The sequence below is a fragment of the Daktulosphaira vitifoliae genome, unplaced genomic scaffold (assembly GCF_025091365.1).
Source record: "Daktulosphaira vitifoliae isolate Bord-2020 unplaced genomic scaffold, ASM2509136v1 Scaffold_2, whole genome shotgun sequence".
Taxonomy (NCBI): Eukaryota; Metazoa; Arthropoda; class Insecta; order Hemiptera; family Phylloxeridae; genus Daktulosphaira; species Daktulosphaira vitifoliae.
Window position 1 is genome coordinate 8,920,961 of NW_026099573.1, and position 27,650 is coordinate 8,948,610.

Below are 27,650 nucleotides of genomic sequence, written 5' to 3' on the forward strand. Positions count from 1 at the left end.
TCTTTTTTATATAGATGCATTATCATAATACCTTTCATTTGGTATATTTTTTTCATAAATTTAACCCTTAACCTGCCCACAAGGGGGGATTTAAAATGACAACTTTTTCACAAAAAATTAATTTTTTTAACTTAAATTTTGAAAATGTTCCGGAAGGTCTGACACTTTTATATATATCTTAAATTAAAGCTAATGTAATATGCTTTATCATGAAAAAAAAAAATTTCGGACTTTATCTTATCTTCATGGTGAAAATGGCTACCGAATGCTATTTTTGTGTGAAAATTTTCGATTTTGTATTTTCCATTTTTAACTTTATTATGCTATAACTTTTTGAAAAATGTATGGATATGTACAATTTTTTTATGAGGAGTAGTATTCATATACATCTTTCATTCGACATACTGTTTTTTTAAATCGGACCATTTCCCTAAATACAGGGGGGATTCAAAACATAAAAATGCATATAGAAAGTAGAACTTTTTCAACGTAACTTTTGAAAGTGTTCCGGAAGGTCTGACACTTTTATATATATCTTAAATTAAAGCTAATGTAATATACTTTATAATGGTAAAAAAAAATTTCGGACTTTATTTTATCTTCATGGTGAAAACAGACATTAAACTTAATAAAAAAAATACGATTTTTGTAAAAAAATTCTTTTTTATATTTTTAACTTTATAATGCTATAACTTCTCGAAAGATGTATGGATCAATATAATTCTTTTTTTTGTAGATGCATGATGTCTTTACCTATCATTTGGTATATTTTTTTTATAAATCTGACTTTTTACCTGCCTACAGGGGGGGATTCAAAATGACAACTTTTTCACAAAAAATTGACTTTTTCAACTTAAATTTTGAAAGTGTTCCGGAAAGTCTGACACTTTTATATATATCTTAAATTAAAGCTAATGTAATATACTTTATCATGGAAAAAAAAAATTTCGGACTTTATTTTATCTTCAAGGTGAAAATGGCTACCAAATGCTATTATTGTGTGAAAATTCTCAATTTTATTTTTTACATTTTTAACATTATAATGCTATAACTTATTGAAAAGTGTATTGATCAATATAATTTTTTTATGGGAAATACTATTTTCTAATAATCTCTTTTTTATTCGACATACTTTGTCTTAATCAGGATATTAATAAGGAACTAGCAGTTTATGAAGCTTTTGGAATAATCCACCAATTTTTTAAAATTAAACACTATCTAAAGATTTGCATCGAAGCGTTTTTTTTTGATAGTGATTTTAATCACTGTCAGATATCATTATACTTGATCCAACTATGCCACGTCACCACTGTGCCGCGACCCCCCTGTGCTGGGTTTTTTTTTTCATCACCTTAATCTCAACTACGTTGAGTCGGCCACCCTTAAATCGATAAACATATTGCAACATTCAAAATTAAAATTTAATAAAAAATAATTTTGAATATAATGACTAATTTATGTAAATTTTTAATTTCATAAATTTATGCTATGCTTTTATTTAAAAAATAATTTGTATGCAACTATAAATTGTATAGGTTACTATAAGTTACGTTTACTCTTACACATTGTATATCATATCTATTTTTTTGTAAAAATTGTAGTTTTTTTTTCTTGTTATAATAAGTATTTTTATTTTGTTGCTTGATTCTATATTTACAAATAAAAACATCAGCTTGGGATTAGTGGTTAAATATTTATCCATTCTGATGTTTAAAATTTGCATAATTAATTCAATCAAAATATTAAAATAGTTTCTATTTTAAAATAAAGTTATGGAATGTAATTAGGCATACATTACTAAATTTATTCTGTCAGTGTATAATTACTTCTCCAAATTGTTTTGAAATCTCACAAAATTTTTAGCATTTTCATAATGTATACATTTATAAATTATGTAGAATATAAAATATGTCATATAATGTATGTTAAAATTCGATAATACAAAAAAATACTGTTATCATTAGCTGGTTTTCATGAAGTTTATTTATCCTAATATGTATGAAATAACACTAAATATTTTAATCCGTAAGAAATTTTTCTCATCATTAAAAATACTTCTATATAAATCAAGAAACTATTTTTAAATAGCTATCTAGGCAAAATTGAAACAACAAATATATATATTATAATACACATTTTTGAAATTGTTTTACTATTTCATTAAAGCAGAAAATGAGAGGAGTATTTACAATATTTTTGTCTGCTCTATTTAAAAAAATACATGACAAGTATACTTAATAATTAGTACATTGTATATATAATAATATAATTATATAAATCTATGTACTCTATGGAAAATATTTACTTTTGCGAGAATACGTTCAACCTCCTCTAATTTTTCTTAGTTACACAAAAAAAAAAAAAAATTAAGTTTGACTCATAACCACCACTTATTTTTTTTTCGTGTACAACTTTATAAATTATTTTTTATAATAAAAATTCGACAAAAAAACTTATTCAATGAGTAGAAAATAATAATAAAGTTCAAGTAAACATTATATATTTCAGCTTTATAAAATGTTCATCGCACAAAAAATTTATAAAGACAACACCTTGACCCAATTGACAATGAAGTACAGCCAAATTTAGCAAGCTCATAAATATGCAGTAAGACTCGTTTGGAAGCTAACGCAATTTACTGTTATTAACTTTTCTTTGACCATCGTTTTACTTAAAGTCCCTTCGAGCCTTTTTCGTATGTGCTTGTCGTCAACATTACGTTAATTATGCGGTGTTCTGTTAAAAAAACGTAGTTGGTCAAACTTTTTAAAATACCAAGTGCTCTCCAACTATATTTTAAACTTTTGTTATTTTTGCTTACTGAAGTGTTCTCTTCAATCGCATTGGCACGATGTTGCTTTACTTTTACACAGTTTTGAATATCAAATAACCCTTTTAAATACCACAAAACTTTGTTCATTGTATATCGAAGAATATAGAAATAAATGTTTGTATATTTTCAATAATATTGACCAGAAGTAAGTGGTTTAGTTGTTAAATGTTGTGAAATCAACCACACTAGAGTACATATTTTGAATATATATTGAATGAATATAAAAATTCCAGTTAGCTGTATAATTGCTAATTTAATGAGAATTGAACACGTCAGTCGACTTATAATGATCGACAAAGACTTCGTCGTTTTTAACGTCGATAAGATATTAAAAAAATCACAGTATATATTAATGATATAAATTTCTATAGAATCACTCCTACTGATTTTATGTACAATTTTGAATTATTTATGGAATATTTGAAGTTATTTCAACACATTTCATATTTACCGATTTATTCAATAATCACAAAATAATGTTAAGAATGTAAAGCCGAAAGTTTTAAAACCTAATAAAACTTTTTTACTTATATTTAATCTTTTTAACTTACTTTTTAGACTCATTTTTAATATTTTTAACGTGTAGTTTTATAAATATAAAACATGTATAAAAAAGCTGAAGATGATTGAAAAATGTGAAATATTAATAAAGTATAGAGCTAAAGTTTATTTACCTATAATTACTTTTATAAATTAATATATTAGGATTATTTATATGCAACATAATAAAGCTATTAAATTTATTAAATTGTATTTTCCCAATTTAAATTTGAATAAATTACGCTATTAGTATACTTATTTATAATATAATTATTATTGTCTATAATATAAAAAATCACCATACAAATAATATTAGCAGCACTGATACATTTTTTGACGTTTAATTTTGTTTGAGTACTTTAAAAAATAATAATTTTTAAGTTTTTAACGCCAAATAATACATACAAACTGATAATTTTTTATCAAGATATTAAAATTTAAATAACTTCTAAAATAATGGTTTAAAAGTTGTTATCAACCAGTCACTCATATTCTTAGTTAGATTTTTTTCTTACTTGTTAGCTAATTGTATATTATGCTAATTGAATTTAAAAAACTTTTTATTTTTAAATTTTAGAGGGGTAGACCCCCTCTATTATTTATTAACCCCCCTTATTGTGTTAATTTAAGTGCATAGAATACTAATAAATTCTGAAAATAAAAAAACAATATTTTATCTTGTACTTTTTAGTTAAATTAATTTCGATTTCGAAATATTTTTATCATTATTTCTAATTCTAACAAACATAATGTAAACAATTTTAAATATTTAAAAATATACTCAAAAGAACATCACTAGTAAAGATACAATCTTTTTATGTTTATGGACAGAAAAATATGACTGCAGTCACAACAGATTGTTTGGAATTTTTGTGGTTGCGTATTCAAAACAAAAAAAATTTTAAAAAAGAAAAAGAAAAGATGACTACTTACTTTTAATAGAACTGATTCACTAAGTTTTTCTCGATTAATTATCTTAATGGCAACATTTTTGCCATTCACGCAATGGATTCCTAGTTTGACAAGTCCTGAAAAAGGAAAATGATACAGTTAGTAAGTGTAATATTTAACTTTGCACATTTGAACAGTTATATTAACCAGGTTCGTTAATATATTTTATACCGCTATTAAATTCTATATTCTATATAATTGTATCTATACAAAAAAATACCTTTGCTAAGTTATCTAAATTCACACCACTTATAATATATATTTTCTTTAAATGAGAAAGTTTTATTTCTAAAAATGTTGACATACTATTTATGTCTTTTATCTTAATAATATAACATTTGTTCCATATGTTGGCATTTACATTAAAAAATATAATTGTTATAAAGGAGTTATATTTTATTGACAAATTTTAAGAGTTTTAAAAATAAAGTGTTTTTGATCAAAATATAATAGAAATGTTTTAATCGTACACCTGACTTCTTTTTGTAGTATTAAATAGTGTATTATTATCCAATTAGAAGTTTAATCCTTTTTATTTTTGAATAATTTACCAATTTTTGAAGTACATTTTTAAATGTATTTTAATTATTTGACCAAAATTTGTTTAAAATACATTTTTAAATAATTTTTTTACATATTTAGACATTTTAATAACTAAAAATAATTTATGTACAAAATATTCTTTTTAGTAGTTTATACGACAAAACATGTTAGCGAAAGTTTAAAACTATGCTTAATTATGATACCTGAATACATAAAAAAAATTTTAAATATAAATTTACAAAAACACGTTTTCTTGTATAGAAATAAAAATAAATGGTAATGTCTTGCAGCTTGGTTTCACGTTCTTTTGTATTTTTATCAGTAGTAGTAGACTTCGATCATTTATTTTAAAGACTTCCAATGCGATATTAGTATTTTGTTGTAATGAAGATCAAATTCGGTATTGATCGTTATCGTTATTAGTGCAGCCAAACGAAAAGATACATTTACCGTACTCTTACACAGTGTTTGTTCATAAATTTATGCTTGACCGGCATATATTCATTATTATACCTCATAAAATATTAATATTACTTCCTCTGAAGCATCAGGCTCTACGAGGGAAATGGTAAGTTATTAACGAGCAAAAAATGTACAACTAGATGCTCTAAAACGATATTTAATTAATGTCAGAGGGTTATTATAAGTCAGTATTTTAGCTTTCTACAAAGATAAAGTCGCATACGAGCACGCTGTTCTCCTTTAGTCGGAATGTTATTCGCGTGCACTCTTCTGTACTTATCAAACACGCACACATACAAATTTTACCCTTTATTTACACTAATCACAGAGAGCCGGGTGTAGTCCTATAGTCGTCCTAAAGAGCTTTTGAAGGCATAGAGTTCGATCCCTATGGATCTCCCTCTTGAATATTTACCCGGTACAAAATATCGCTAACAACACACAGAATTAAAATCATCGTTACTCATAATGCTGCAAAGCCAAAAAATATTTATTTTTAATAACACAATTGTAATGCAACAGTGGTATATGACAGACCATCGCCTGTAAAATATACAGGTGATTCTTTTATCAGCAAACCACTGACTTTTAAAAAATAAAATTCATGTTCATTCCTTATATCTCGTATAAAGGTAGAAACCAGATTTTTTAAATAGAACATACTACTTAATCAACTAACTAATTTGTTTAATTATGATATTACTGATTGATGAACCAGTATTTTGGATATTATTAATGATTTAAAGTATTGACTGGAGGTACAGCGCAGGTGTTATTATCACCAGCAAATTTTTCGGCTACACTCATCCTCTTGCCTAGTTTTAAAATGTTAATAATATCTGAAATATTTTTAATATGATTATAAAAATATCTTGTGTATACTTTTAATAAAGTATGAATTATACTCAAAATATATATGATATTATATTACATTCATAAATTTAATTAACAACTCATATATAAATATTCATCGTTAAAATGAATGCTAATTGAAAATAACCTGAATTATTTGTTCAAAAGTTGTTATCCACATATCTTTTATTTTATTAGTGAAGTAAAAGCTTTTAATTGGTATGTTTTCACTTCACAAAAACAAAGGCTACCCTTATAAGTCATAATGTATGTATATAAAAATATTCAACGATTGGTACATTGAGGAAAATATGTTTCTAACAAAAAAAATAATCAATTTGATTTTTATTTTTTGACTAATTTAAGCGGTTCACAATAATAGAATCACCTGTAATTACGTTCATAATCATACTTAGTATTATTTCTCTTAATTTTTAATTTGCTTAATTAAAAAAAATATAATTTAAAAGTTTATTCAAGTAGTATTAATAATGAGGTAAATTTATAAGAGTTAATTTATTTTATTTTATTTAGGGATAGTAAACATTAACATGAAAGCGAATTTTTTTTCATTGACTGTATATTATTTATAGGTATTGTATATTGTCTATTTTATTTGATTTATATAATAAATATATTTATATTTATATAAGATATTCAGTGAGAATTAAAGAAACGGGTTTCTGTTGTTCTTATTGTTTGTAACAATTGACATGTTTCCTTACTAACTGAATACTCTGTATTCTATTTAAAATCTATTAGATAATTTTAGTTGGAAGTGAATATAAAGTTCTTTTAAATTAAACTTAGTATTTATTATAACTTGACTTTTTTTCTTCAAAAATGTGTTATTCATTATAGATATCTTCGTGCAATATACCTAAAATCTTATAAAGTATATTGTAAAAATTGCTGACTTATAGTTAAAAAAATGTTCCTGTATGATGCTATTTAATTGCTTAAAATAATCAAATAACCTCATCATGTATAATATAATAATTATATTATAATTAGATTTTTATTTTAAAAGATGGTACAAAATTATTTTATTAATTGACTCAGCAATATAATTTTTTAAATTTTAATATTTTATGTACTTCATCATTAAAGAAAAAAACTTCGCTAAAAATAAACTGCATCTAAGAGTGGTCTAAATTAAAATTTAAAACCACCAAAACCAAAACCACCAAGTTAGACAAATACTATGTTTTCTTTAAAATAATTTAAGTTTTTTTTATGTATATATTTCTTTTTTTATATATCATAATATCTTAAATTGACATGCCGACTGCTACCAATTCATTTACTTAAAATTTTTATGTCTCGTGTTTCTCAATTTGCTCTATATAAAATAACGAAGTTTACTTAAAATTGATAAATGAATTAAGTCGACTTAAAATTCATTTTTTATACTAATTCCTTCTTATATTTTTTATGTTCATTAAATATTTAAATTTAGTATGAAATAAATAGATTACTGTCAAAATATTTTAACTTTTCGAGTAAATAATAATTAATTATTTTCTAAAGAACTTCATTTTTGTTTTTTATGATAATTAAATATATTTCTATTTTTAAAATTTTTAACAACTAAAATCACTCAGATTTTATTTTACTTTATAAACATTTTTTTTTATATATATATCAAACACTGCCTATTACTGCGAAAAAAATTAAGAGCCCCAGGAAATATATTTCTCTTTCTATAAAAACGATTTATACCTTGTTTTTTTAAAAAGTTTTTTTGATAAAGATTCAGTCGGCTGATCCAAAAAATAAATATACAGAAGAATGTATGAACGTTGTTTTTTCACTTTTTAGTGTATTTTTCAATAATATTTATTGAACTAATATTTATCTTAGGTTATTATTGATAATTTGTTTAAAATAAATAATTAAAATTAGTCTTTTGTGTGTTCCGTTGATTAAAGGATCTTGCATTTAAATAAATTATTCACATGTTTTATATTATGATTTTAATTCGGCATGTTTTACAAGGTTATAAACTACACGCCTCATATTAAAATTATGTTAAGTTTAATTCAATATGTGTATGAGGTAGATATTTCTATTAAATATTAATTTAGGTGTAGATAATAGGATTAAAGCTACTCATGTTATTATTCACATACTATGTAATTCACTACATTATAGTGTTTATTTATAAAATAATTTTTAATAAACCAAGTAAACCTGTTTAAATAACATGTTCATTATTTGTTAGGAGTGTTTATTATAAACACTTCTTAATGATTAATTAATTTATGTATAAACATGTCAATTTTTCATTAAACAATTGCTTAAATGACAAAATTTTCTACAAAATTAAACAGGACAAGAAAACGTCATAAATAACATTATAATTAAAACGTTTAAAACGAATTATGTGTTGAAAACGTAATCAAAAACAAAAAATATAATAATCTAACCCTGTCATGTCATCGTTAGGCTATGTATTTTAGCCAATTTGCTATTAATTTGAATAGGTAAATTCACTGCTAGTTTGCATAAACATTGTCACTGCTTTAAGGGATTTGGCTGGTTTACTGTGCTGCAATGAACAAGCAACGTTAGTGAATGTTGTCGCCATGCGAAAAAGGGGAAGAATCGTACATGTTATATCGATCAGCCTCCGAATAATGGACCAGCCGCGAAGTTACCGTGCTCGAAAACTGCCGTTGTAAATACTGACGGAGGCGTACAAAGTAACAGTTGGTCAGATCATAAAAAATTGTCTCTTCTAGGTTTCTACCTATACGTATTATAGACGATCTGGATATCCAAGATACCTATTCTACTTACACAATACAAATCGTTATATCTTACTGCGGTGACAAATATTATTATTCAGATAAACAAAATGACCCACATGAAGATTTGAATTGAGATGCAAATTACAGTATCCTAATAATTTAATGTAATTTTGAAATTAGGTCAACTTTTATTAAACAAAAAGTGAATCCCAAAAGATGTACATACGGACCAATACAACTATACTTTTGTTAATCATAAAATTCTCACTCAGTGTTTTTGTAATTATTGTGATTGCAAAGTTTCTTTAAGTTTTAAACCATTTTAAATAAATTTTACGTGGTTACTAATCCAAATTCATGAAAATTCATTGAAATAACATTTAATGAATAAAATAATAGTGTTGATTACATCGAATGGATTAACTAAATGTTTTACACGAAATTGATTAGGTATCAAACAAGTTGATTAAACAGAATTAAGAGAAATCTAACACGATTCCTATTACTACTAATTTTGTTTCAAGAAAAGTACCAGTCGTTGAAATAAAAATAAACTTTTTGAACGAATTAAGATCGAAAGGTCTTTAAAAACGGTATCAAATAAGCTTAACTTAATTTTAAGAGTAGGATCTAATATGCACCTGTTGACAAAAATAAACAAATAAGTCCAAAAAGTTGACCTTATATATATATATATATATATATGTATATAGTTATGTATATAGTTATTTTTAATAGATTAAAAGTGCTTCAACGTTTTTGTTTTGTCATATAATTATGAAAACCCGTTATTTTTAATAAGGCTCAATTGTTCTTCCAAAAAGCATTATTTTTAATCTTAATATAATATATTTTTTTAATGAAAGATACTTTTGCGAATAAAAACTTTTAGGTGATATAAAAGATTGAAAAATACTTATAAAATTAATGAAATTAGGTTATTATAGTATTTTTATACAACTACGTTAAAAAATTTTCTTTAGATACATATATACAAGTTAACAGTTTTGAACAAGAAACATTTTAATAAGAGTAATATCAATATTCTCTGAAAACAGATTGAAATCAAAAATATTATTTTTTATAAGCTCACTAATGTCAAAACAACACCCGTCAACGCTGATAAAAGTTTGAAAAAAATCAAAAAGATGTAAACAAAATTATACTCGTCATTCATAAATAACATGATTGCTATGATCCTGAAAACGGTAGAAATGAGATAAGACCACTATAAAGATGTTTCCACATTATTTGGTAAGATATAATATTGTATTATAAAATCTCTCAACAATTGCATACCACTTCAGCTTAAAATCAGGTTTCTATAAAAAGGTATTATATCGATCAGTCGAGTATAAAAGAATATGTTGTGTATTGTTTTTTATCAAAATCTGTATTTACGATAATAATCATAAAACTGCGGCGGTAAAATTTCATACAAAGTAATAAAAATTGTCTATTATTGTATTCAATCCTATCAAATCAAGTCAATTATAATACTATGTATTAATTTATATTTATTTTCTGTAATATAAAAAAAATAATGTATTTTATACGTTTAAATTTTGAACAAAATCTCACGTATGCACGTGTGAAGTCTTCAATTTTTTATTAAATAATGACTAAAAAATATTTTAGTGAATTAAAAACCGAAAGAATAATTTCACAAAACAAAAATTACAAATTAATAAATAATGCTAATTCTAATATACAATTCAGTTTTTGGCATGTAAAATGTGTATTAAATATTACTATAAACATTTATGTATATATATTTTGTTGATTAATAAGTCAACTATTGAAATATACAAACTTTGTTTTGCTGAATAATTGTATGGATAATGAATTATTAACTAATATGTGTACCGTGTAACTAGTCAACTAATGATAGTGATAAAATTTGGGGCAATTTAACACCTATTATCATTTTAGTCGTTTCGATTTATAGCAGTGTAAAATATTTACAAATATTCTTAAGAAACACAAAATATTTGTTCACAAAAGTCAAGTGATTAAATCTGTAAAATATTTATTTTTTCATAGCTATCAATACAAAGTATTATTATAACTTAACAATTAGTGATAAGAATTTGTAAAATATTTAACAGACCAAATTTTAACCAGCACACCAAGTTGGCTCATTTAACAGTATGCAAGTTCTTCCGTTTTATATGTCTTTGATGTATAAAATCGTTATATTCCGTAAATCATATTTGAGCATTCGTTAAAACTTACATAGTATGCGTTGCAGATATACATCAGATTATATTGGATTAATTTGCTGATTTATGTTTCGTTTCTAAAAATTCTAAGAAACGAAACATAAATTATTGTAAAATTAATTTTTATTTCAATAAAACTAAATTATTATTAAGTTTTCATGACTATTAGAAAATATATCAACGAAAACAAAATGTTTTTGTAGCAATAAAATGTTATATTAATATAATATAAAAATTTTCTATCCCCTTTAAAATGCATTAAAAATTGCCATCATAAACAAAGGGTAACAATCACCTCCCCTCAAATACGACTCGGTTTTACTTCACATGAAATTTTTCTTAATGGTCATTAATAACATATTTTTAAAACAAAAGTATGATTAAAATATAAATATTCCAAAAAATATTGGTTTTTATGCTTAAAATTCAATATCTAATAAATATCTTGATTTGAGAACGGTTTCTCGATTTAAACTTTATAGAGTAAAACTATATAACTTGACTAGTTCTATGTGTATACATAGAATTATCCATAAACATAATTATATTGACCTGAAAGCCAAAGGGTTGTTCTAAATTGAACTCTTACGTAGAAGTCGTATAACCGTCGCGTGATACATCTATTTACCTACATATTTTGTTGTATTATGTTTGTTTAATTTGTCAGTAAAATAAAAATAGAACCGTATTATACTTATTTAAAAAGATAATATTTAGTAAAAATAAACCTACCTACAAGTAAGAAATACCGTTGTACTTCTTTTAAAGTGTTTTGTAATTCAAATGGGGGTTCAATGTAAAAATATCTACGACATTGCTAAGATTCACACTAATATAGACGGGCAAAATATCACTTGGGGGTTAAAAGAAATACTTTATATGATAAAATTCATTACCGGTAAGTAGATAATACAAGAGTAACACTTCCGCTCGTTCAATGAATAAGAAATCTTATACAAGAGAAGTTCACCCTTGATCTCTCATTGACTATGCTATAAGAAGTAGTCTTTTTGAGTATGTATCTCGAATCAAATCAAATAAAAAGGTATAATAGAATGTAAATTATTCTTAAGTTTAATCTAAACTATAAATCTAAGTTACTGGATAACAACATATTTAAAAAAAACAATAATCACAATCATTTAAGTGTAGATGAATAAATATGTCATAATAAAGATATATTTAATCCATAGTAAATAACTAGATTTCAATAAAATAAAGGTATTCAATTAACTTATATAATTCCCTATTATAATACTTCGAATTGATTACTACTGACAGTAATCGTTTTTGATTGATGATATGCACTTTGATGTTATGATATTTGCATACAATTCGGTTTGTAGTCTTTCCGACAAACGCTATAATATCACGTGTGTGTTTTCTTTTAACGTAATTACCATAATTTTTCTATGTAAGTATGTAAGCTTACCAGTTTGCCCCTTGCCCAAAGTTTTTTCTAGTCGATAGGGTCCAACGTATTGTTGAATTTCGACACTGGATGGAAAAGTGAATTGATCTTGTTGCATTTTGTTTTTTTTTGTAAATTTAGAGAATTTATGAATGAAGCGATTTGTTTAGCCGTAATTTATTTGATTTTTTTTTGGCTACATTTTATTAGGAGACCTTTGAATTAAGATACCGTCTTCGCCACGATAACAATGACGAGCATTACGACGACGATGATTATTCTGTAGACGGTCGTGCAAACACTTTTTACCGTGATATCGGTGAAAACGGTGAAAAAAATAACTTTGAAAACGGTGTGTCTCTGGCGGCATGTCCCCGTCGGGCAAACACGTTCACATTGGAATTTCGCGTCAATATTGCGATCAATTTGTAACGACGGGTAAACTAGAAACAGTAATTTAAATAAAAAAAAAAAAAACGTTCTAATAAAAAAAAGTTTTACACTCTAAGAATATATTTACAAACGACAGTGATAATATTTTCTATTTGTTGATAAAATATTATCAACCGCCCTGTGAGCGCCGCGGTATCACGTACATCGTGCACGAACTGAACGTTTCGCTTAACTGCTTTCGGTATTGCGTTTCGTAGGGAGGGACCACGGCTGTTTCAGAGCACCCTTGGAAGTGGCGTAGTGGCGCTGGCTGCATCTGCAACGCGTTCGCGCTATCGATAGCCGACACGCGGTAGAATTATTGACGGACTGCGCCGCTATCTGTAAAAGAACACATGGGGTGGTCAACGACCCTGTGCGGCCAACTGGGTAGTTGTGCTGTCAGATACGCGCATTTGTTATAATTGTTTTACAATATTTAAAATCGACCAATCGTCACTGCGGTATCCTGTAAATTAACTATTCAATCATCCGTACGGTTGTATACTGTGCAGTTTGTTACAGTGCCTAACATGTTTCTTTGGCTGCGGAACGGCTCGAGCTTTCACTGTTCATTTACAAACACCATTGTGTTCGTGTAAATTGATTGATTATTCCGTTTTAATTTGATTGTCATTTTTTTATTGTATAACGCTAAAGATTTTGTCTCGCGCGTGCAATAAACAACGACCACGTACATATTTAAAAAAAAAAATTGTAATCTAATCGTTGAGTTAGTATTTTATGAAGCGCAGGGGTTGTGTTTGCTAGTACCATTATCGTTCCGTCGGGCTTATCGTTACATTACGATATAAACTAATGGGCGCGGTGCGGTGTCTGGTGAGTACGACTGTCTGAGGGGGTGGCGGTGGCGTCCTGTAGTCGGTACCACACAATCGTTGGCTGTTACCGCGGTAGAGACAAATATATCGATTTTACCGTGTTTGCGATATTGTTTGGTCGATAGCGCAGTGCCACCCTGCCGGTCCTTTATTTTTGTGCTTAACTTCATTGTACTTTTGTATATACATATTTACGTTGTAAGTTTATTCTCGTGAAAATGCGGTATCGCGCATGTGCCACTACTGTTACCCTTTCATCGTCACTTGGAGGACAGAGAAGAGTCGAAAAGTTTGTCTTTTTTAGAATTTACCCGTGAAAAATTATTACCTGCTGACGACGCCCTGGGACCTTTGCTAAAGCAATTGCATAGGCCACTTCCTTTTCGGTGCATTTTCCTTTCTGACTAGTCCACTGTCGGTAGCAGATTCTATTCTCCAAATTTGTTTTTTCAATCTATAATGAACGTGACAATTTACAATAAGCATAAGATGATTTGCGAAACAAGTTATTCATTTTTACTTTACGCAGACTTCAATAGTCTCTAGAATTATTATTAGTTTCTTGTAGTTGTTTTGTATTTTTATTTGTTTTATAAAATAATTTGCGTACACCATACATCGAATAATATTTTACGAGAATTGGTCATCAGATTATTATAACCATTTTTGTCATCTTTTCATGGGGTAAAATTATGAAAATTATTGTGAAACTTCCTAACCAAACCTAATGTAAAAGAAATTGGTCCTTATGAATTAATAAATATTAAGAAATACTCTTGGAGTATTTGAGAGAGAAATTTGAAAACTTCTCAGTACATCAATTAGTCATTTCATCAAAACACAATAAATATGAATTCCTAAACTCAACTAATCGTTAAAATTAACGTGCGCACACGTGTGATAGTACTAGTGAATAACAAAGTGTACTGTAAGAGGCTTTTACTAGTAAGGATGTATTGCTATGTGGGATTTATTTAGAGAAGTACTGAATTCGTCATTTTTCCCATTCGACCCCGTCTTACCCTATATATTTATATTTAAATATGGCTTATAAAAATATTTATAGTTCGCCCATTTTAACCCCATGGTAAGGATCGCTGTTTAAAAAGAGAGAAATAGTTTTAATTTGAGATCAAAATTCAACAGTACAACATGGCTGCTAACACAGCAAAATATTATTTTTTTCATATTATGCATAATTGAGTTTTAAATCTCCAACTCGATAATATTCCTTTATAACAACCAATAACACGTCAATAACAAGCTACTCATAACCACTTGAAAATCAGTAAAATCATTTCACAAATTTGATTACACATCAAATTCTTTTATTCTCTTGTCCTGTCAAAAAAGTTATACCGCGAAGAACCCTTTTTGTACATTACTCCATAATAAATATTGAAAACTCTATTACGTATTACGTAGAATTTGCATACCGATAAAATTTAATTTATTTTGATTAAAAATAAAAATAATAATCAACACTGACAAGGCTTGAATTCGGAAATTTCAGTCCATCGATATTTCACGGTTTTACTATTCAATAAATAGACGATCTAAACGAACATTGAAGTTACCTTGTTATTTAGCGTACATTTTAATTTTAATAATTTAAAAAAAAAAACTTTAGTGTCTAAATTTAACCAATACCAATTTAGAGCGGTCCATCAAGATTTATATTATTAGCGTTAGAAAATTTTTTTCTGAAGAAAAATTGTGTAAGTGAAACTCAAATCACTCCGAGGTATTTTAACACGTATGTATCATTACATAAAATATTAAAGTCAAATAATTATTAGAATAGTCTAATTATAATTGTAATCTGTTAATAATGTTCGTTTAGAACTATATGATTTTTAAATTACACAACATAAAACTACATAAAGAGTCAGATGGTTTTTTACAATATTTGGCTTTTGAATACAAGAAGGTTACGTTTTGAAATCATATTATTTTGAAAAAATTCATTGTTGCTTTAAGGTATAAGTATTATTCGTCTATATTATAATATATCCGTACTTCTTGTGATCGGCAAAAAACATTTTCTTTTGATCTAAAGATACGTCAAGTTTGTAATCATACACTAATGTATGTACACGACGATTGAAGGAAAAATCGATCAAAAAATATTCTTTAGTATCTTTTAAATAATTAAGTTATGCCCAAAGATTGTAAAGTCATAAACAAGCTCCAGTGACGATAGTTTTTTTGATGATTGTTAGGTTTGGTAGAAGAACTAAAGAAATTATGATTTCACACTAAAGGAAATTCAATTTAAAAAAGAATCGTGGAAAAGGTTAGGTATCTAACTTCCTCTCTCTAAAATTAATTTTTATATGATTACATGCATTTCTATAATATTAAAAGTTCTAATTATAAAATTGAAGTGTTATGTCCCTCCTAACCACACACGATTTGCGCCTATATGTTTAAAGCAATAAAATAATTATTTAATATATAGATAGTTTTTATTATTACTCTATTTATATTTAACGTCCTCCAGTGAAATATCAAAAAATGTTGTGAACAATTTTGGATTGAAATAAAATATGTGTTAAATAACTCTCAATTGATTTACCTCACCTAACTAGTTAAAATTTAACAATATTTTTTACAGTGTATAATGTAAAAGCTTAGCGCAGCATAACAAAATCTGGTAACTATACACTGAGACAAACGTATTCCACCGACTGGCCTCATTAAATAAATTTATAGATGAAAGTAAAATAAGTATAATTTATGATTATATTTTTTAATGGATTATAGATAACCGTTAAAACTGTTTCCTCTACAGTATAAAGTACAAAATAAATAAGTTATACGGTACGCACGGTAGGGGAGACTAAGAGGTGACTAGCACCCTCCGGGATTTTTCGTATCACTAACAAAAAAAAACGTACGAAAAATATACAATCTTAATCGCTACCAAATCTTTTAATTTGAGTTTGAGTTTCTTTTAATGTAAAATAGATTTTGTGGCAACTGTTACTAACTATATTCTAAGAACCGGAAATGTTATTTAGGGGAGACAGTGTGGCTTTGTACGGTTCATAGAAAGGGATGTAAAATGTATTATCTATTTATAAGTTTATTCTAAATAGTAAATCATATTTATAATAAAGTTATTTATATACTAGCAAGAGACATGTTATATAATAGATTTATTTATTGATATTAAGTTGTAATTAGTTATGTAGTAGGCGCGTATATAAATTACTTCTAAGGGAGGTTGAATAATTTTTTTAAACTTCTAAAGTACTATTATCAGTATAAAAATTAGCTTATCGTGTTATGAATTTCGAAGGAGTAGGATCACGCATTTCTAGCCTATGGGGTATAGCCTGCATGGTTAAAACTATTATATTAAATTTTTTAGGAAAATTTTCCGTAGTTGCATCCCTGTAATTAATATGGAAACATTTTATTTACCGTGTATTATACTCGTAATCTTGATTACTATGGTAGTCAAGAATATGAGTATCATGTCACATAAAATATCATTAAGTAATTTAATTTCAATACATATTGTAAATTAAACTTTGATTTTGATATATTTGAGTGATGAATAATTGAAAAAGTATACACAAAGGGAAAATACCTCAGATAAGTCAATTATATTCTACAGTTTATTGCTTTAATTTTTGCATCGCAGCTGTGAATAGTACATTTATATTTAATTAACTTATAAAGGAACATTGACATATAATTATAAACCATGAATAATATAATTACGATTCCCAAATATTACTGGTAAAATCAAAATGCCCACTTTTCCTTTTAAAAATTTCAATAATTTATAGCCTTTAATTATTGTAATTATAAACGTCACATCATACAACAGAATTTCTCTGATAAAAAAAAGGGATGAATTTGTAATTTTAAAAATAATTATAAATACTCAAAAAGTTTTCTCGTTAGATTGATTTTTAAGTTTTTTGAGTTAAAGAAGTAAAATCTAAAAAAATATTTTAAAGGCAAATACATAATAATATTTGGCGAAAATAAAGGGTACTATACATTTATCATAAATAGTTATCTTAACGGCCCTTTGGGATACTTAACCTTACACTTAGCTTACCCTTAGGGTTCATTGTTATCATAAATTACATATATTTTTATTTGTTTATATAAATATATATTAAAGAAAAAAATCATAAAACTTTTTTTTGTGTACAGATGATAAACAAGGTACTCTGGCAGTTTTTAAATCTAATTATCTATAAAAAAAAGTATAGGTAATGGTGTTATTTTAAAAACAATTGTTAAAAAATAGACTGTTTTAACTAAATAAACTTGATTTATTTACTATATAAACTTTAAAATACAATATTCTTATTTGTATGCTAATTTGAACAACAGTAACTAAGTTTACGCAACACTATAGATCAATGCTAATCATTTTTATTTCAAGGCCGTAAAAACTTAAAAACTAAATTTTAATTGATTTGAAATGTTCCATTTAAACTTTTAGAAGGAAGTTGAGATCTTGAATTCATAAACTGTTCTAATGCTAACGATTCTTTATTATACAACCTGCGACACCTTCGATTCAGTTCATAGAACTCTGCGGTTCACGCTATGCACAAGCATAATACACAGCATTCATAAAGTACTTTTCTACTAAACATTACTATTCACCCATTTTTAAAAATTCCTAAATGGTTAAAAATATTTTTATGAACTTTTTTGTGAATTATTTGATATTGGAAAATATTACAATATTTTAACAGTTAAAAATAAATATTAACTATAATATAATAGATAATAATTTGATTTAAAAAAAAAAGCAAAATTAGTTTTGGTTATCTAATAAGGCGAACAAAACTTTATAAAATGTCTTTGTAAAAATATTTCCTTTTAGTATACCTTCAACCTTTCAAATAAAATTTTTAAAAAAGAGCCAAGTAAAAACATCCGAATTTAAAAATTACTAGAAATATTAAACATCGAATTATACATTTTATTTTATAGTATGTATTTTAGAAAGATTAAGTGTAATAATAAGATGATTGATATTTGAAATTAAATATCACAATATTATTTACATCCTTACAAGTGCGATTTCAGATAAACCAATTAAAAAAAAATTAAGTGTTTGAAAAAACAATAATTTGATATATTTTAAAAGTCCTAGAGAAAGATGAGGGAAGGGCATACACAAAGATCTATTTGATAAAATAGAACATCGTAAAACTTTCAGGAAATAAAGTACTTTAATCCCCTTAATAAACTCTTCCTTTTTTGTTTTTAAAAATTATCTGCAGTCACTCTATACGGGGTGAAGTACAATCACATTTTTTTTTATGATTATAATAAGCTTCAGCTACAAGGTTATTAGCTCACATTATAACGATATTGATTATTTATAAGTTTTTTAAATTATAATTTATTAAGTCTAATTTATTTAAAATTATAAATTATTCGTCTAAATATTCACTTTTATTATAATTTTCATACAATTTGCACATTTTTCTTATTAAATTTGAAGCCATGTTTTATGAGATATGATAATCCACATTTAATAAATGCGAATGATTCTCTTAGATAAAATATGCAACATTACACTAAATAACTTTTTTTAAAAAAAGTTCTGCTATAAATTTTCAAGTATGTTTTATTAATATGCTAAAATCATAAGTTTTAGTTTGAAAGTTTTTCAAAATGTTGAAATTTTATATTACTTACTACTGTTTAATTTTTTTGGTTTTTTAAAATATATAATAATGAAAATAATGTTATCAAATTTTAAACTCATAATAAACTATGCCAGATAATTATTTTATTTATTATAATTTAAGAAAAACTAATACTTCGATTTCATGAAATGAGAATAATATAAACCCGTTACTTTACTTACTAAACACCAATATCTTCTTCTTCTTCCTCGCCTTAATCCCAACTACTTGGGGTCGCCCACCCTTATCCTAAACTTCCACTTGACACGATCTCCCACATCATCTACGCTCACATCAGCTGTCCTCAAATCGCATTCAATAGCATCCCTCCATCTCTTTTTTGGTCTTCCTCTACCTCTTCTTCCTTCAAAATTCATTTCTATAATTGTTCTTACAGCTAAGTCTATTTTCTCTCATCTTATGCACGATTGGCGCCATACCTACACTCTCTTTTATATGTTCGTTACTTTTCTTATCTTCTCTAGTCGCTCCACCCAACCAACTAAGCATTCTCATCTCTGCTCTACTTGCTGATCAACCGCAAAACACTCTGAACCATACATCATAGCTGGCCTCACTACAGTCTTGTAGAATTTACCTTTCAGCCTCATTAGAACTATTTTATCGCATAAGACGCCGGACGCTTTTCTCCACTTCAACCACCCACACTTAATTCTGTGTTTTACATCCTCGTCAATAACACCGCTGTTTTGCACAACTGACCCTAAATACTTAAAACTTTCCACCTCTCCAATCACGTCTTCGCAATTGTCACTGATCTCCACATTTCACCTACCTCGTGTTCTCCTATGTCAAAATGTATTCTATCTTACTTCTACATATTCTTAAACCATTTTCTTCAAGAGCTGATCTCCACACCTCTAGCCTTTGATTAATTTCCTCCCTATATTCTCCTATTAACACTATATCGTCAGCAAACAACATGCACCACGGCACCTCTCCTTGTATTTCTCTAGTAATTTCATCCATCACTATAGAGAATAAGTAAGAGCTTAAAGCAGAACCCTGATGTACTCCTACTCTTACCCGAAAACCTTCATATCATCATCACTAGAGAGTACTCTATTATCAGACTTTTTATACACCTTATATAATGATAATCTTTAGTCCTTTTCTCTCTTAATTTTGCTAGTCTATAGATTTCTTTCTCGCCTTTCTTTGTTCCTAGCCTATCATACCTCTTTAACTTTGCCTTACTTACTGCACACTTTGCTTCTTTGCACGAGCGTTTATACTCCATCCAATCTTCTCTCCTTTTGCTCTTCAGCTATACACAAAAATAACGTTCGGTAGCCATTTTCACCATGAAGACAAAATAAAGTCCGACATTTTTTTTTTCCATAATAAAGTGCATTATATTAGCTTTAATTTAAGATATATTTAAAATTGTCAGACCTTCCGGAACACTTTAAAAAGGTTAAATTGAAAAAGTTGTCATATTGAATCCTCCTTGTGAATAGGTGAAGAATCAGATTAAAAAAAAAAATAAACCAAATAATAGGTAAATACCTAATATATGTATTAAAAAAACTATTGTATTGATCCATTCACTTTTAAAAAAATTATGGCAGTTTTAAGTAAAAAAAAAAAAACCCAGCACAAGGGGGTCGCGGCACAGTGGTGACGTGGCATAGTTGAATCAAGTATTATGATATCTGACAGTGATTAAAATCACTATCAAAAAAAAACGCTTCGATGCAAATCTTTAGATAGTGTTTAATTTTAAAAAATTGGTGGAAATTTTCAAAAGCTACATGATCTGCTAGTTCATTATTAATATCCTAATTAAGATAAAGTATGTCGAATGAAAAAGGAATTATTAAAAAATATTATTTCTCATAAAAAAATAATGTTGATCCATACACTTTTCAATATGTCATAGCATTATAAAGTTAAAAATGTAAAAAATAAAATCGAGAATTTTCACACAAAAATAGCATTCGGTAGCCATTTTCATCGTAAAGATAAAATAAAGTCCGAAATTTTTTTTTTGCATAATAAAGAACATTACATTAACTTTAATTTAAGATATATATAAAAGTGTCAGACCTTCCGGAACATGTTCAAAATTTAAGTTGAAAAAGTTATCATTTTAAATCCCCCCTTGTGGGCAGGTTAAGGGTTAAATTTATGAAAAATATGTACCAAATGAAAGGTATTATGATATAATGATATTATGCATCTATATAAAAAAGAATTATATTGATATGTTCATTTTTGAAAAAGTTATGGCACTTTTAAGTAAAAAAAATTGAAAAAATTTCGAAAATTAGCGATTTTTAAATTTGTAATTTTTTTGGAGGTTTCCCCCATTTACGGGGAACGAGGGAATTTTTTTCAATTTTTAAGGGTAATGTCTTCGACTNTATTTTTCAATTTTTGAGGGTAATGTCTTTGACTAGATACAATTTGTGATCTTTTGACGTATCATTGAAAGAAATCGGTTCGGTGAGAGCTGAGAAAAAGTGGTAACAGACACAAAAAAAAACACATCATAGTACAATTAATATCATCTCAGCTTCACATCGAAGCTAAAAACAAACACGAATATCTAATTATCTTTGATGTACTCGAGATGACTTAAAATTTTAAAAATTAGAAATTTTTAAGTTAATTATTCAATTTAGAGAATTAATACTCGTATTCAAAAATTCTCAGAATCAAAAAACGGGTATAAATGATCTGGGTTAATTAAAAATTTACGCTATAATAACGCTAATCTGGGATTGGTTCCTTAAATTCAAAATATTATTATAATTGTAATAATCAAAGATTTTAGCGGCTATTAATAACGAAACAATATATAATTTAGTAACATTAAGATTTTTTCGTAGACAGACTTTGATATAATTATGACAAATATTGTGTAGTAACTATCAAATTAGATAGACAATATATTCGAAAAGTTATTAAACATTCGGTAGCTTTTTAAATATTTGATAGAGCATGTTAAAAATAAACTAATTAGACGTATAAAAAATATTTGACAATTTAAAACGCTCATCACTACTTTGAAGGACTTCAATTTCTCTAAATGAAATATTTATATGTATTGTTTTTACATGTAAGCTCTCTTAATCTCTTAACTTAAATTTTTCTAGACTCCTAAACATTTTACTGTATGTCTACCTATATTTATATATGTGTGCAGTTATGAGCTGACGTTTCAAACTCATTGCAGAGTTCATCTTCAAGATCATGTTACATGCCCGTGGTCGTAACTATACTGTCGGCTTTGCTTGTTTACGGTATGTTTTTATATCAGTTGATAACTGATAGCATTCATGTTGTTTATCTGTTTTTGTTGACAACTGTCAGTTTGTTGTGTTACATCCGGTTTTTGTTTTTGTTGCTGTTTATGACATTCTTGGCATAATACTCTTCCTTTTCTACACCGGCAATCGAAAAATGTACAGAATATTACAACAGAGACGATGGACGGACTGTTAACAAGATTTGGTTACCCTTCATTCATCATCCAATAAAAAAATCATAATATAACAAAGAAATTAACTTAATGTGTGAAAAACTACAATTAACTTAACAGAAAATTGCCGGTGTAGAATAAATTAATTAATAGAAAGCTTTATCACCTACTCTTCCCAAAAAGTTATCTTTAATTATGGGATTGAAGACAACAGAGCTCCCATAATAACTACGCCAATGACCTTAGGTCTATAATATAGTATTTTTTAAATATTATTAAATGTTCTTTCAACTAAAAAATGATAAGATTTTTTTTTACGGTGAGCAGTGTAGTCACCTTGAAATTAGGGGCATTTATCGTTTCCGCCAAACCGATAGTTTATAAATAGAAGCTTGAGAACCACTGGTTAAAATATTTACCAAAATAACCTGATCATAATTATCTGCTATTCATTTAATCGAACTTTTTACTATTTTTTTATTGTTATTAGATAGCGGTGCATTGATAATTGTGAATCGTTTTTCATTCACATTTTAATGTGAAAAAAAAATTGAAAAAATTTCGAAAATTAGCGATTTTTAAATTTGTAATTTTTTTGGAGGTTTCCCCCATTTACGGGGAACGAGGGAATTTTTTTCAATTTTGAAGGGTAATGTCTTCGACTAGATACGATTTATGATCTTTTGACGTATCGTTGAAAGAAATCGGTTCGGTGAGAGCTGAGAAAAAGTGGTAACAGACTCCAAAAAAAAACACATCATAGTAAAACCAATACCTTCTCAGCTTCGCATCGAAGCTAAAATATACGTATAAAACATTTTTTAACTTTACATTGAAACTGTTTCGGGAATTGTGCATCCTTTAAACAATAATATTATATCATAAAAATTAATTAATTATCATAATTTTTATTAATTAAGATATTATTTTAAATAAAAGCTTATGTGAACTATAGTACAACTATAAACCGAATTGTAACAAAAAATATTATTTTTTGTTTTGTAATGACATTTTATTTCAATTTTTTTTTTAAATATTAATACCTACACTTTAGGTCAAACATTATAGTCATATCCCGTGAAGGTATTAAAAACGCCCATTTAATCGCTTTTTTACAAAAAAAAAAATGTTAATAAAATTTAATTGTTAATAATAAATATGTTAAGCTATTTTTGTCAATCCAATAAGTATATTAAAAGGAAGGGTTACCCATTAACATGCTGACATTTATGCGAGGTTTTAATCTATAAGTGTCAATGATGCTCTAAATTACCATTTAATTGGGATTGCCAAGCATTTTATTTATGCGATTTGTCAAATTAAATTTGCACGACAGTGCACATTTCGTAAGAGATGAGTGTTAAATTATTTGGAGAAAGGCGCGTATTTATACATAGTATTTTTCAGACTGTGTTACAAAATTAAAACATTGTGTAAAAATTGAGTAAAAATATATCCAATAAATTAGTTCATCTATATAAAATTTCTGTTTAATAAATGTTAAAAAAATGATTACAAAAACCAAAAATTATGCGTGTTTATCTTTAAAATGTTATTTGAATTTAAACTTTATTAAATCATATTTTTTAGGAATGGCTAAGGTATTAAAAGAACTTTCGTTATACTTTCGATTTCTACAATATTAACGTTATAAATTCTTGAAAAAATGTTAATATAGATCTACTAATTAGATATGTTAAAAATTACCGAAAAACCAAAATAATTTCAGTTCTTAGCTTTGGCTACAATTATTGGCTTTATACTATTATAGTATTTATAATGATAACTAACCAATTTTGATAGAATCAACTTTTATTAATTATACATTTTTATTTCTTTCAATTTATAGGATAGCTACTCGCATTTTAACAGTTATTTAAATTTTACTGTATGTTATTACATATAAATTTTATATGCTCGTCGAATAATATAATTTTTAAACGAATTCAAATTTTATTTCCAGCGACCGTTGACCGGAGTGTAGAAAAATAAATGCATATTGTCTTCCCCTGTATGATCCAAACTTTTATTGTATACACATACAATATAAGTATGCACACTTGGCTGTGTTTAATGAGACGACTAAACTGAGGGTCGCTTATGGAGACAACAGAACATGTTTTTGAGTAATACAATAGTCGCAATAGTGGTGGTGGCAAGATTACTTAGTAGAATAGGGGACAAAAATTCTTTAAATGGGCTTTACGATTCCCCAAATTTTTGCCGACAATCCGCCGCCTTATTTATGTTCTCAGGGTTAGTATACTATGGTCGACAACTTTGACAGTAATACAAACAATAGTTGTGTACTTATGACTTATGATAAAAACATTACAAATCTATTAAAAATTACTTCTTGTCTTTTAAATGTTTCTAATGTCTTATATTTCTTTTTAATAATTTTGGAGAAACTATGGTAATTTTTGAGTTCACACATATATAATATAGTAAAATCGTTAACTTCATGTCATGCAATATCGCACTACAACATCAAAACTGTCGCAACTCAAAAAAATGTCTGCTACAATCTAATTGTTTACTGAAAATTTTACTTTTAAAAAGATTTCGAGCAACAAAACGTGATTAAAAAACTACCGAATCTAAATATTTTCAAGACAGAATCATAATCATAAGTCCAATTAAAAATTACCCTAACCGTTGTTCTGTAATATAACATCATTTAAGACTACTAAAAGTGCATCGAACACAATGATTTTCAATTGAAAGTCGTTTACAAAAAACACCAATTAGGGAATACAACTAAACGTCATGGTAACCAAACATATTATGTTAAAGCGACCCTATGTATTAATACAGGTTGAGTTCACTCGAACAGAAATACTAGTTCGTGCGATTATAACCCTCTTGTGTTATCGTTAACATTCTTTTAGCGATGGCAGACTACGAATCTGGTAATTGATCATTTTTATTAGTTTCTTTATAAAAGCACATACTTTATATTATTTTACAAGTTTACCATTTATTTAATTGTTTTTTAAAAGTGTTGTGTTTCGTAAAACTAGTTTTCTATTTTGTTTTGAATATTAAATATATTAACTATTTAAAAATATTATATTCATAACCAACCAGATAACTAGTTTTACGAAACAACACAAATCTATTGTATGCCCTTTTTAGTTATAAATTTTCAGCTATTTTACTTATAGAAATTTGTTGTTTCAAAACTCATAGCATAAAGTAGAATACTGTAATATAGATTTTATTTTGATTTTACAGACAGTGACGAAGGTGAAGCTGGACTTGGAAATGTCACCAGAGTAATAATGCGTCCTCCAGGACATAGCGGCAAAGCGAAAAAAGGTCATTTGTGCTTTGATGCATCTTTTGAAACTGGTAATAATCTTCATATTATTTTATTTTAAGAATTCGATTATTTTCCAATAAAGTAAACATACGTGTATGATCTTCAATTTTACTGTGGCACATATTACTCACCTATCATCAACAACAAAAATACAATTTTTAAAAATGTCCATCTTTTTTAGCTTCGATGCGAAGCTGAGAAGGTATTGGTTTTACTATGATGTGTTTTTTTTTTTTTTTTTTGTCTGTTACCACTTTTTCTCAGCTCTCACCGAACGGATTTCTTTCAACGATACGTCAAAAGATCACAAATCGTATCTAGTCGAAGACATTACCCTTAAAAATTGCAAATTTAAAAATCGCTAATTTTCGAAATTTTTTCAATTTTTTTTAATGAAATGTGCCGTAACTTTTTCAAAAATAAACATATCAATATAAATTTTTTTTTTTAGATGCTTGATGTCTTTACCTATCATTTTATATATTTTTTTTGTAAATTTGACCCTTTATCTGCCCACAGGGGGGATTTAAAAAGACAACTTTTTCACAAAAAATTAACTTTTTCAACTTAACTTTTGAAAATGTTCCGGAAGGTCTGACACTTTTATATATATCTTAAATTAAAGCTAATGTAATATACTTTAATTTGAAAAAAAAAAATTTGACCTCTGGACTTGTCTTCACGGCGAAAATGGCTACCGAATGCTATTTTCGTGTGAAAATTCTCGATTTTATTATTTATATTATATTTAACTTTATAATGCTATAACTTATTGAAAAGTTTATGGATCCACACAATTTTTTTATGAGAAATAATATTTTTTAATAAACCCTTTTTCATTCGACATACTTTATCTTAATCGAGATATTAATAAGGAACCAGCAGATCAAGTAGCTTTTGGAATAAAACACCAATTTTTTTAAAATTTAACACTATCTAAAGATTTGCATCGAAGCGTTTATTTTTGATAGTGATTTTAATCACTGTCAGATATCATTATACTTGATCCAACTATACCACGGCACCGCTGTGCCCCGACCCCCCTGTGCTGGGTTTTTTATTTTTTGCGTTAATATTATTAGAGAACAATACATTTTAAATCAGAAAAATTACAATATTTTAATAATAATAGTTTTAGCTAAACAACCTTGCAAAAAAAATGTTTTCTTATTTATTATAAATGTGTACAATTTGCTCAATCCATTAGTTAATATAATTTTTTATAAGCAAAAATGATATTAATATACAAAAATCCTTGATTGAAGAAAATGCTCAATAGTAAGATTTCATTTCATAAATTGTAATTTAAGACATAGAGAGAAACATGTGTAATTTTTCAAAAGTATTTTGATGAAAATTTT

The 27,650-nt window shown here is 26.7% G+C and overlaps 2 protein-coding genes across 5 annotated transcripts in view; one reads left to right on the plus strand and one right to left on the minus strand.

Annotated features, from left to right (window-relative positions):
• The window catches only part of LOC126899072 (serine/threonine-protein kinase BRSK2), a 40,101-nt gene extending 26,883 nt beyond the window's left edge, over nucleotides 1-13,218 (minus strand). For all 3 annotated transcript variants that reach the window (XM_050673610.1, XM_050673611.1, XM_050673609.1), the window contains exons 1-2: nucleotides 12,589-13,218; nucleotides 4,307-4,401 (exon numbers count right to left, since the gene is read on the minus strand). In XM_050673610.1, coding sequence (XP_050529567.1) covers nucleotides 4,307-4,401; nucleotides 12,589-12,685 — 192 coding nt within the window. In that variant the 5' untranslated portion in view covers nucleotides 12,686-13,218. The remainder of the gene's footprint in view (nucleotides 1-4,306; nucleotides 4,402-12,588) is intronic.
• Nucleotides 1-27,650, plus strand: part of LOC126899077 (cytosolic carboxypeptidase 6-like) — a 54,127-nt gene that overhangs the window by 3,540 nt on the left and 22,937 nt on the right. The window contains exons 1-2 of one of the 2 annotated variants that reach the window (XM_050673615.1): nucleotides 25,616-25,876; nucleotides 26,202-26,318. In XM_050673615.1, the coding sequence (XP_050529572.1) occupies nucleotides 25,858-25,876; nucleotides 26,202-26,318 (136 nt within the window). In that variant the 5' untranslated portion in view covers nucleotides 25,616-25,857. Of the gene's footprint in view, nucleotides 1-25,615; nucleotides 25,877-26,201; nucleotides 26,319-27,650 lie in introns of those variants that run through there. The other variant, XM_050673616.1, reaches the window with a different exon arrangement.